Source organism: Mirounga angustirostris, unplaced genomic scaffold (genome assembly GCF_029215605.1).
Source record: "Mirounga angustirostris isolate CCGP_5_RB_7025 unplaced genomic scaffold, mMirAng1.0.hap1 SCAF_14, whole genome shotgun sequence".
In the NCBI taxonomy this organism is placed as follows: Eukaryota; Metazoa; Chordata; class Mammalia; order Carnivora; family Phocidae; genus Mirounga; species Mirounga angustirostris.
The window spans coordinates 64,671,466-64,683,728 of NW_026991722.1; the positions used below are offsets into that span (position 1 = coordinate 64,671,466).

General features: G+C 52.9%; 2 protein-coding genes across 2 annotated transcripts; both read left to right on the forward strand.

Annotated features, from left to right (window-relative positions):
* The first annotated feature begins 1,218 nt into the window (after positions 1–1,218).
* On the forward strand, positions 1,219–7,921 carry LOC123842727 (tubulin alpha-3 chain). The gene is made up of 5 exons (XM_064577678.1): positions 1,219–1,224; positions 1,832–2,054; positions 2,925–3,073; positions 3,393–4,073; positions 7,533–7,921. The coding sequence occupies exons 1-5, from the start codon at positions 1,219–1,221 to the stop codon at positions 7,827–7,829; spliced, it is 1,356 nt and encodes a 451-aa protein (XP_064433748.1). The 3' UTR covers positions 7,830–7,921.
* Positions 7,922–9,169: 1,248 nt separating this feature from the next.
* Positions 9,170–11,723, forward strand: THAP7 (THAP domain containing 7). Its single transcript, XM_064578057.1, has 5 exons — positions 9,170–9,276; positions 9,449–9,528; positions 9,967–10,122; positions 10,677–10,817; positions 11,010–11,723. Exons 2-5 carry the CDS (start codon positions 9,449–9,451, stop codon positions 11,572–11,574), a joined length of 942 nt encoding a protein of 313 aa, XP_064434127.1. The 5' UTR covers positions 9,170–9,276; the 3' UTR covers positions 11,575–11,723.
* The last annotated feature ends 540 nt before the right edge of the window (positions 11,724–12,263 follow it).

Below are 12,263 nucleotides of genomic sequence, written 5' to 3' on the forward strand. Positions count from 1 at the left end.
TACATTACATCATTAGTTTTTGATGTAGTGTTCCATGATTCATTGTTTGTGCACAATACCCAGTGCTCCATGCAGAACATGCCCTCTTTGATACCCTTCACCAGGCTAACCTATCCTCCCACCCAGAAATAAAAGATTCTAATGACCCAGGTGAGGTTGGCCATGAATTTATAATGGCTTTCTGTTGAAAGCTAGGAGTGATTTTCCTGACTGCTTTTGATTTGTTTCATTGGTTAAATAATCAGATGAAAGTGGCCTTGCAGATCACCTAGCACGTCAGTCCCCATTTTTTTAAAAGATTTTATTTATTTGTCAGAGAGAGTGTGAGCACAAGCAGGGGGAGCAGCAGAGGGAGAGAGAGAGAAGCCTGATGTGGAACGCAATCCCAGCACCCTGGGATCATGACCTGAGCCAAAGGCAGCCACTTAACTGACTGAGCCTCGCAGGCATCCCACGTTAGTCCCCATTTTGTAAAAGAAGAAATTGAGGGATTTGCTCAGGATACAGAGCTTACAGAGATCATAGTGGGACTGAGTGAGTAGAAAACCAAATCAGGCATTTTGTGAAGTACAGGCTGCTTGGATTTGAGTAAGGCAAACTGAACAATATGGATTTGCAAATGGTGTGATTGGGTGGATTCCAAGACTTCCCAGAGTGTTGACATCATTCTCTGAAGGAGTGAGTTCCTTGTCATTGGAGAAGTTCTTTCTGGAACTGAATGCTTCCTTCTGGGGTAGATTCTTGGGGGATTGCAGCATAGTGTGAATCTCTGTGCCCCTGATTTGAGACTTGATGCTTGTGTAATAGAAAACAGGACTTCAAGTTCTTGGTGTATTATATACATTAGGATTTAGGGTAGATGGGACACCTTGAATTTCATTTGATTTCTTCTATGTATTTGTAAGGATAATGTGTCTAAAATAGAACAAATGATTTATGACTGTGCAGTTAGGTTCCGGGCAGGAAAGGTATGATGCAAAATATGTACTTTGAGGGAAATCTTTAAAAAGGTACTATCTATAAAGCTATGTGCAGGGTTGGGTCTGAAGAAACCACCAAAGGACAGTGCAGTGTTGTAGCATTTGTGATGTCTGGTAGCCTTTAACTCCTAGCTTTGAAGGTGAAGTGAGGGAGTAGTTACTAGAAGTTGAGAAGGTAGCTTTATGAAGAGCACTGACTGCTGAAAGTTTGTGGCTTTGTGTTTACACTCAAGGACCCATGGCAGTATGGCAGGGGGTAGCCAAGGAGTGAGCACGCTGACCACACTGTCCTCCAGCCTCCCAGTCTCCTGCTGATGCCTGCCATTGGCTCAAGCAACCAGAAGCCAGGGGCGAGGAAGCCCTTTTAATGCAGTCCACATGAGTCAGCCTCTGTGAACACAAACCTAGATGGAGAAAAATAGAGGGTAGATGTAGATGGGTAGATAGAAGACACACATACAGTGACACCTGAGCCGTGGTGACCGGTGTCCTAGTACACTTTTCCTTCCCTGAGTCTATATTACCTGTTACCCTGTTTTTGGACAGGACACCATCAAAAGCTAGTACTCTTTAGAGAATAACTATGACTAGCCATAATGCGCAGTTTACTGTTGACAGTACATATATAGTAGCAAATACTTTTGTATAGGGGCTAAGTCTGGCACTTAGTAGCTAGGGTGGTTTAGAGCACCTCAGTTTTCACAGTGACAAAAGAGTCACATAAGCCTTCTGGGAAAGACTTGTAAAAGCTTTAGACACTGAAACATACATACATGTTATGTTTTGCATGCCATATAGTGTCGATTGCCTTGAAAACAAGGAGGTCTCAACGTTTATGTTCTGGTTCCCAGCGCGAGTGCATCTCTATCCACGTGGGGCAGGCAGGTGTCCAGATCGGCAATGCCTGCTGGGAACTGTACTGCCTTGAACACGGAATTCAGCCTGATGGTCAGATGCCAAGTGACAAAACCATCGGCGGTGGGGATGACTCGTTCAACACGTTCTTCAGCGAGACTGGGGCTGGCAAGCATGTGCCCAGAGCGGTGTTCGTGGACCTGGAACCCACCGTGGTCGGTAGGTCCTGGGGCACTTGGGCGGCTTTCCTGGGACAGTGGGAGGGCCTCCCTGTGCTCCTTTGACTCCTTCCACAGAAAGGATGGGACGTGCAAGTGTATGCCTGTGGCTGTGTTAGGTGAGAAACTACAGGGTTAGTGCTTCATGTGTGTCTGGCAGCGAGGCTCCTCGTTTAGGAGAACCTAATGTGCAGGAAAGAGGGGCTGGTAATAGATTCACTCGTGGCCGCCTCAGACCCAGGCAGGGGGTTGTGTGGACCCGGTGCCGGGTCTCGAGTCCCTCCTTAACGCTGCCCACATGGTGATGCTGGTGCACGAGAGTCGTGACCTGAGTCTTAGACACGGAAGGTAAATAGAGAACATTCCTTGGGATCCTCCAGCTGAGAAGCCTGAGGGGGTGGCCAGGGAGAGCTGCCAAGAGAGGGCACCTTTCAGGGGCCACCCGGGAGAAGACAACGTCAGCCTGAAGCGTGTGAGCCGCAGGCCACCTAGGGTGCCCTGGCGGGACTGCCTGGCAGAAGTCATGCTGACCTGGTGACTGTCTAGTATGTCAGGGCTTTTGAGTCACACTCCTTGTGTGTAGCTACAGATGGGAAGAAATAACCGCGTGTGTGCGGGTGTGAGCTTTTTCCCTTCTTTGGGAACCAGTCAGACTGGACTTTGTACCTCCAGTGGACTTCCGCTGCTAGAGCCACAGACCACAGTTGTGGTCTGCATGTCACACAGAGACGTTTCCTGTGAGACACCGATGCTGCCGACCCCCAAGGCACAGCCCGTGCGTGGCAGGTCCCCGAAGGGTCCCCGAATCCCTCCCCGTCGGTGAGTTAACAACAGGCCTTAAAGACCCGCGGCCCACGCGTCCTCTTTGTAGATGAAGTGCGCACGGGGACCTACAGGCAGCTCTTCCACCCAGAGCAGCTGATCACCGGGAAGGAGGACGCAGCCAATAATTACGCCAGAGGCCATTATACCATCGGCAAGGAGATCGTCGACCTGGTCCTGGACCGGATCCGGAAACTGGTAAGGGGGCGCCGAGAGGGCTTCCTGTGGACGCTGCCCTGGACGGGAGGGTGGCGGGGATGGGGACCGGGAGGTCATTTTGGCCAAACCCCAGGCCAGAATCTTGAGTCCACGTCTTCCTTCACGGGTGGCTTCAGTGCATCCGTCGTCCACCCATCTTCACGTCTGCCTTGCTTTGCTTCTGAGTGTCAAGTGTGTACGCCGCGGCCGATTCGAACGCGTAGCGTCCTGCAGAGGAAAAGAGGAGTGACCGTGGCTCGCTGGAGGTCGGCGGTGTGGCTTCTGCAGGCACTGACCCACGGTCTGGGCTTTCTTTCAGGCGGATCTGTGCACGGGGCTGCAGGGCTTCCTCATCTTCCACAGTTTCGGGGGCGGCACTGGCTCTGGCTTCGCGTCTCTGCTCATGGAGCGGCTGTCGGTGGACTACGGCAAGAAGTCCAAGCTGGAATTTGCCATTTACCCAGCCCCCCAGGTGTCCACGGCCGTGGTGGAGCCCTACAACTCCATCCTGACCACCCACACGACCCTGGAGCATTCTGACTGTGCCTTCATGGTGGACAACGAAGCCATCTACGACATATGTCGGCGCAACCTGGATATCGAGCGGCCCACGTACACCAACCTCAATCGTCTGATCGGGCAGATCGTGTCCTCCATCACGGCCTCCCTGCGATTCGATGGGGCCCTGAACGTGGACTTGACGGAATTCCAGACCAACCTGGTCCCGTACCCCCGCATCCACTTTCCCCTGGCCACGTACGCCCCGGTCATCTCTGCCGAGAAGGCCTACCACGAGCAGCTGTCCGTGGCCGAGATCACCAATGCCTGCTTCGAGCCGGCCAACCAGATGGTCAAGTGTGACCCTCGGCATGGCAAGTACATGGCCTGCTGCATGTTGTACAGGGGGGACGTGGTCCCGAAAGATGTCAACGCAGCCATCGCCACCATCAAGACCAAGCGCACCATCCAGTTTGTGGATTGGTGCCCGACTGGATTTAAGGTAGGACTGGGTAATGTGGTGTGGTTTTACCTGTCAGCAGCAGCAGACCAAGCACAGAATGCCCTTTGTGGAGAATACCCCTATTTCTTGGCAGCTAGGCTGAAAGGAAAAAAGTTTAGTAATTAATTTGCTAAGGGCCTATCAACTACTTCGTGTACCCCTATTTCTTTTTTTTTTCTTTTAAAGATTTTTATTTATTTATTTGAGAGAGAGAGAATGAGAGAGAGCACATGAGAGGGGGGAGGGTCAGAGGGAGAAGCAGACTCCCTGCCGAGCAGGGAGCCCGATGCGGGACTCGATCCGGGGACTCCAGGATCATGACCTGAGCCGAAGGCAGTCGCTCAACCAACTGAGCCACCCAGGCGCCTCGTGTACCCCTATTTCTTAGAAACACCCTATAAAGTTCCCTGGGGTAGTATTACTAACATCTTACAGTTTAAAGACTGAGCTGAGACAGCTCTTCGTATCTTAAAGGCCCCATGGGCAGCAAATGATGGAGAGCACAGAGACAGTCTGACTGTAGGCCTGGTCTCTCCACATTTCTCTATTGCTTACATAAGTTTGTTAGGTCTGTGGTGTTGTTTTGTATTAGAAATAGTGTTTTTTAGACTTTACATAACTTAAGACCTTTCTATTCACTGCAGTTTAGGCAAAACTTACATGTCTGTAAGCAGAATTTTAAATTGGTCACACAGTGTTTACTATCAGTTCACTCCTGTTTCTCCAAACCACACTGGGAATGTTGCCTCATACATAAAATCACATTGATAATAGATGGTTCCTTCAACTATGTTTGTCACAATGAAACATCTGCCAAGAAAAATGGAACATGTACTTGGAAGCCAAATAACAAAATGTCAGCCTCTTGACCTATTGTGATTATGCAGCTAAGTGCCTCACCACCCCTGAGTTTGAGAACTCTGTGCCCTCTTTTTAGTTAAAAGTGGTTGTTCACCCTTGGTTTTCTGCACTTGACAAAGTTGTGGACCCTGCATTTGTACGTCCTGATGATTTTCTGAGGTGTTTGGAGAGTTCTATGTTCCAGTCATTCCAGATTGAAAATGATGAGAAGCAGAAGAAATGTGTGTCATCTGGTCCCATTTGGAATGGCTGTAGCTTACCTGTAACTGCACAGAAGTTGTTGAACCTGTCTGGCCCTGTCAGCCCCCACTTTTGTCTGTGTCGGATACCCTGACACAGATCATCTCTGAGGGCATAAAATTGATGGGTTTAAAGTGACTCACAGGGAAGGGTAAACTTTATGACAGGTTTCACCAATCTGGAAATAGCCACTGATCTGACATGGGAAGTTTGCAGAACTTAGAGGTTAGAGGTCGAAGTTGAAACCTTCAATTCCATGTGTCTAATTGCCAAGTTCTTGAGTGGAGGAAGTTCTCTTTCAGTCACTGTAACCTTCAGAAGGTAAGGATATCCAAGACGGCTTCAGCTGGGAGGCATTGTGGGGGGTGCCTTGTGCCCAAGCTTCCTCTCCTGAATCTCTGGCTCCTCTGAACCAGCAGGGAGGGCCAGTCTGTGAGGAGGTACAGGAAGCCACAGCTTTTACTGTCCCTACATAGGACAGTCCAGCCCCAGAGGGACTGTATTGCATTCTCATTGCTCTAAGCTCCTTGTCAGCTAGAGTGTGGTTTCACTCTATGTTCTGTAACCATTTGCTCAGGGATACACTATATTCAAGGAGTCATTTCTATGCTTAAATGTATTTAGTTTTTTATTATAAAAACGCATAGGGCTCCTGGGTGGCTCAGTTGGTTAAGCGACTGCTTTCGGCTCAGGTCATGATCCTGGAGTCCCTGGATCCAGTCCCACATCGGGCTCCCTGCTTGGCAGGGAGCCTGCTTCTCCCTCTGACCCTCCCCCCTCTCATGTGCTCTCTCTCTCATTCTCTGTCTCAAATAAATAAATAAAATCTTTAAAAAAAAAACCAAAACGCATATATATGGCAAAATTTAACAATGTAGAAGGCTGAAAAGCTAAAGTCCTCTTCCCCTTCCCCAGAGCTTGCTTTGTTCTTCATTCTGTGCATTTTCAAGGGAATTTATACTTTTTGTTTTCTGGGTGATGTCAAGAGGCCAGCAATATGGGCAGAGTATTCAAGTTCTTTTTTTGTCTGTGACGGAGTTGACTCAGTACACACAGCCAAAGAAAGCAGGGAACTGGTGGTGCTCCCACTTGGGAGGGACCAGCTGGCCTGGCCTTAGAGCTGTGGGAGGACACCCCTTGGATCAAGGTCAGAACCCCTGGGCCCATGTCTCTCCCCCTAACAGTTCTGGAGACTGGCTGTATGCCTAGCTGCTGCTAACTGCTATGTGCTCACCAGGACACTGCCTCAGCACACTCCCAGGTGTTTAGCCTCCACAATGAGGTTCCCCTAGCCTTCGAAGGCTCTAGTCTGTTTGTTACCCTAAGGTATTTTTAAGCATAAATACTCACATAGTAACCAACTTGCTTTTATTTTTGCCGAGTATGTTTATATGCCAAGACAGATTTCTCATTCTTTTTCATGATCAGTATTTCACTAAATGGGTCTATAAAAATTTAGTTCGCCATGATGGACATTTGTTTCCAGTTTTGCCATTACAAACAGTAAACTAAATACATATAAATGTTTATACATGTTGGGCGCCTGGGTGGCTCAGTTGGTTAAGCGACTGCCTTCGGCTCAGGTCATGATCCTGGAGTCCCTGGATCGAGTCCCGCATCGGGCTCCCTGCTCGGCAGGGAGTCTGCTTCTCCCTCTGACCCTCCCCCCTCTCATGTGCTCTCTCATTCTCTCTGTCTCAAATAAATAAATAAAATCTTAAAAAAAAAAAAAAATGTTTATACATGTAGCTTTGTGCTCTTGTGTGGGTAAATCCAAAAATTGAAAGCATATGGTCAAAGGATATTAAATTTTGATCAGTACTGTCAAAAAATAAAGTACCAGTTTATATAGGGCATCATTTAAACTAGGTCTACAGCTCGTTTTTTATTTTTTAAAGATTTTTTCTTTATTTGAAAGAGAAAGAATGAGAGAGAGAAAGAGAGAGAGCACATGAGAGAGAGGGGGGAGGGTCAGAGGGAGAAGCAGACTCCCCGCTGAGCAGGGAGCCCAATGCAGGGCTCGATCCCGGGACTCCAGGATCATGACCTGAGCCGAAGGCAGTCGCCCAACCAACTGAGCCACCCAGGCGCCCCCACAGCTCGTTTTTTAAAAACAAGCTACTGGGTCGCCTGGGTGGCTCAGTTGGTTAAGCATCTGCCTTTGGCTCAGGTTGTGGTCCAGGGTCCTGGGATCGAGCCCCGCATCGGGCTCCCTGCTCAGCAGGGAGTCTGCTTCTGCTGCCTGCCACTCCCCCCTGCTAGTGCTCTGTCAAATAAATAAATAAAATCTAAAAAAAAAACCACACTACCATTTCTGAGGTCACATTATAATCTTCACATGTTCCCTTTCTCTCACAGGTGGGCATCAACTACCAGCCCCCCACCGTCGTCCCCGGGGGCGACCTGGCCAAGGTGCAGCGGGCTGTGTGCATGCTGAGCAACACGACCGCCATTGCCGAGGCCTGGGCCCGCCTGGACCACAAGTTTGACCTCATGTACGCAAAGCGGGCCTTTGTACACTGGTACGTGGGGGAAGGTATGGAGGAAGGGGAGTTCTCTGAGGCCCGGGAGGACCTGGCAGCTCTGGAGAAAGATTATGAAGAGGTGGGTGTGGATTCCGTGGAAGCAGAGGCCGAAGAAGGGGAAGAATACTGAATGGGAGTGCATCTGGCAACCATCCCTTTGTATCGCATCGCCCCCACTATAACATTACAAGATACGTTTATCTATTAAAGTTTCTGTATTGAAGCATCGTGTCCCTTGTGCTGCACCTTGACAGAATTCTCGATACAGATACCTGCCTTTTCCAAGTGCATTTCCAGGGGGGAAAAAGGTTTCCTCTCAGAAAAAGCCAAGCACGTTTGTCTATGTTTAGTTACCACTTTACCCCTAGAAAGGCGGCTTCAAAAGGCATGGCTGAGGGAATTAGGAAAAATGCCTTGGTTATTCTTAAGTCGTTTTATTCTTGATGTTCCTTTGGAAAATGGAATAGTAGTCTGGTTGGTTTTTCTAAATGTGGAGTGGCTACTTTGACCCAGTCTTGTGGGAGGGCCCAGGGAGGCAGCCCCACCCTAGTGCAAACTCCTTTACTGAGGCTGTTTCCAGCAAGGCCTTTGTTTTGGGGTTTTTTTGGTTTGTTTGAATTTTTTCTTTTATTATTTATTTGAGAGAGAGAGCGAGGGAGTGAGCACGAGTGGGGGGCAGGAGAGGGAAAACCAGGCTCCCTACTGAGCAGGGAGCCCAAACTGGGGCAACCCAGGACCCCAAGATCATGAACTGAGCCGAAGGCAAACGCTTTAACTGAGCCACCCAAGCGCCCCTCTTTGGTTTTTTAAAAAAGATTTATTCATCTTCATTTTAGAGAAAAATTGATCACAAGCAGAAGGGGCAGAGGAAGGGGGGAGAAGAATCCCAAGTCAACCGCGCTGAGCGCAGAGCCCAAGGTAGAGCTCCATCTCAGGACCCTGACTGAGGTCATGACCTAAGCCAAAACCAAGAGCGGAATGCTCAACCGACTGGGCCACCCAGGCGCCCCTTGGCCTTTGTTTTTATCCCTAACTCGGCCGCCTCCCTGCCGGAAGGAACTACAACAGAACCTTCTGCCCATTACGTTTTCCCAAAATGTGATCTGTGCCCACCGCCCACCCATCCAATTTATAGGCACCTCTCCCGGAGTAAGCTGTGAGCACTGGACTTTGTCAGGTTCTTTTGATCACGCACCCCGGCCCCCTTTTGTTCTCGCTGGAGTTTCCTTTCTTGCAGTCTAGTCTTTCCCGGGAGCCAGCATGGGTCCCAGGACCCTGCCGGTTTCCCGCTGCCGCGCCGCCAGACCCGTAGGCCGGGACTCTGCGCCGCCAAGCGAGGCCGCTCCTTGGGTGCCAGGAGTTACCCCGAAAGACAAAGAGGGACCCACGTGTGCGACGGCGCTGGCGTTCAGGGAGGCTGGAGCCGCGCAGACCCGGCGGCGACACTACGCTCCCGCCGCTTCCGGGGCCCGCCCCGCCCCTCCGGCCAGCGCCTCACTCTTCCGAGTCTCTATGGTACCAACTTCCACCGCGCGCCACTCCTCGCGAGACTTCGGCGGCGCAGCAATGGCGAGATCGTGAGTGCCGCTGACGGGAGTCAGGAGAACGGGCTGGGACGGGGCTCGGGGGAGATCGGGCCAGGGGAGACCCGGCAGGCCAAGGCCGCCTGGAGCGGAGCGGCGGCTGGGGGCGTGAGGCCCCTGCGGGCCTGGACAGCCGCCCACGAACAAGCTCCCGCCTCTTCCCCAGATGCCGCGTCACTGCTCCGCCGCCGGCTGCTGCACACGGGACACGCGCGAGACGCGCAACCGCGGCATCTCTTTCCACAGGTCAGCGCGCGTGCGTGCTGGCGCGCGAAGGTTCACGGGCGCATGCGCCCGTTCCCCTCCCTCTCCCGCCCCTCCCCGTGGAGCCACGATTGCGCGTGCGCCTTCCTCTGTTTGGCGCGAGGCTTGTACTTGTAGGTGGGAAAGGGTGAAGGGGGCGGTGCCGGTGCGACTGAATCTAGATGGGAGAGGAAGCGCGGGAGATCCACGAGCCTGGGGCCTTCTGTTCTGTGCCTCTTACCTACTAGGTGATACTAAGGAAGTTGCTCTCCCTGAGGCCTCAGTTTCGTCATCTGGGCTTGGGAGGACGGTGTTTACCCGGAATTGAAGGGAGGTCTGGTGGCGGCATGTGCAGGACCAGCCCTTGCCTCCTGGAGAGCTTGGGCAGCTGGAGCCCAGGGCTGCAGACACCCTGGTGCTCACTGGTTTGTGGCTCCGCAGACTTCCCAAGAAGGACAACCCGAGGCGAGGCTTGTGGCTGGCCAACTGCCAGCGGCTGGACCCCAGCGGCCAGGGCCTGTGGGACCCGGCTTCCGAGTACATCTACTTCTGCTCCAAACACTTCGAGGAAAACTGCTTTGAGCTGGTGGGAATCAGGTGAGCTCCCTTGGCGGCCATCGCTGGGGCAGGGGTTGAAGCATCAGAGTAGCTGGCCGATTGGGGCAGCTGTAGGGCCAGAGGAGGAGGGTCCTGCAGTCACTGGCTGGGGGACAAGACAGACCTGGTTCCCAGCGTCGCTGCCTCTTCCCAGCTTTGTACCTCAGTGACAGGAAGACCCATCCCCTCAGGATAACTGGGCCAGTGACAAGGGAGAAAAACATTAGCTTTTTCAGAGGCTGTTCCTTAGAACCCAAGTTCTCCCAGCAAGTCCACCATGAAATTTTTCTTTTTGGCTGGTCAGCCTAGTTCCAGTGCAGCCTTTCTACACACCTTCACTTTGAGGAGTCCTGCAGGGAAGAGAATGGGTGTAACTCTACCTAACTTGGTGTTCCCTAAATTAAGTGATTGCAGCATGTCTACCCACCTCCCACAATGCTAGCATGGGAGAGCCTGGTCCAGGGTGCTTGGGGGCATGCTAGCTCTGTGCCCTGCAGGTTGCCCTGGGTGGCAGTATGTGTTCTCCATCTCATCCAGGCTGCTTTCCCCCACAGTGGGTATCACAGGCTGAAGGAGGGGGCAGTTCCCACGATATTTGAATCTTTCTCCAAGTTACGTCGGACAACAAAGACCAAGGGGCACAGTTATCCACCTGGCCCCCCTGACGTCAGCCGGCTCCGGCGATGCAGGAAGCGGTATGTGTGCTGTGGGTGGAGGGTGCCTTGCTCCCACCCCAAGTCTGAGAGACTGGGGTTTATTTAGGGTGTCTGCCAGCAATCTTGCTGGACAGGGTTCTGAGCTGGTAGAGTGGGCTCAGTGGGCTGGTGAAGTGGGGTCTGGCAAGGCCTTGGCCTGGCCTATTAGTCTCTTTCTCTCTCTTCTCTCAGCTGCTCTGAGGGCCGAGGGCCCACGACTCCATTTTCTCCACCTCCACCTGCTGATGTCACCTGCTTTCCCGTGGAAGAGGCCTCAGCCCCTGCTGCTTTGCCTGCCTCCCCCACTGGGAGGCTGGAGGCTGGCCTCAGCAGCCCCTTTGCAGACCTCCTGGGGCCCCTGGGTGCCCAGGCAGATGAAGCAGGCTGCAGCGCCCAGCCCTCGCCGGAGCGGGAGCCTGACAGACAGCCGTCCCCCCTCGAGCCCCGGCCCGTCTCACCCTCAGCCTACATGCTGCGCCTGCCCCCACCGGCCGGCGCCTACATCCAGAATGAGCACAGCTACCAGGTGGGCAGTGCCCTGCTCTGGAAGCGGCGGGCTGAGGCCGCACTCGATGCCCTGGACAAGGCCCAGCGCCAGCTGCAGGCCTGCAAGCGGCGAGAGCAGCGCCTGCGGCTACGGCTGAGCAAGCTGCAGCAGGAGCGCGCCCGGGAGAAGCGGGCACAGGCAGATGCCCGCCAGACTCTGAAGGAGCACGTGCAGGACTTTGCCATGCAGCTGAGCAGCAGCATGGCGTGAGGGAGGGGCTGCTGGCCCCAGGGCTCCCTTGAAGGGCTGCCTGTCGGGGAGTCGGCCTCTTCCTCCCTTGGAATCTGCCTGGAAAAGGACCCAATCTGAGCTGTGTCCACCAGACCTGCCAGATGCCATAATAAAGTGGATTCTAGGAGGCCCTGCTATCTGGCTCAGCTGCAGCTGGGGCCCCTCCCCTGGAGTCTGAGCTCTCAGCTGTGGAGAGCAAGAAGTGCAGCTCTTGCCCGCCCCTCCTCATGCAACTCCTGGCCCCACAGGGTTTTCTGAGGGACAGGATGGTGTGAGCAGAGGCCAGGGGCAGCACCAGGAACCCTCCTCTCCTTGGTACCTGAAACAGCCCAGACTTCCGCAGTCTCGTCTTTTTGAAAACACTCATGAAACCCAGGCTAGACTCTGTTTGCAAGGACACCTGCATGGCTTCCCTCCACTGGCCCGGTCTGCCCAGAAGTCAGTACGGTACGGCACTTCAACCCCAGCCTGCAGACCAGCCACCCCTTACCCCTAGGCCTGGCTTATCTGAAAAACGGACAAAGACAGCAATTTCTGACCTGGCGCTGTATGCTTGGCAAGTAGTAAGGGCCCAGCAATGACACTTCTAGTCCCCAGAGGTCTGGGAAGAGGTGGGAAGCTTGGAGGCAGCCTTGGGGGCAGCAATCCTGGCCTCACCCTGAGTCCCC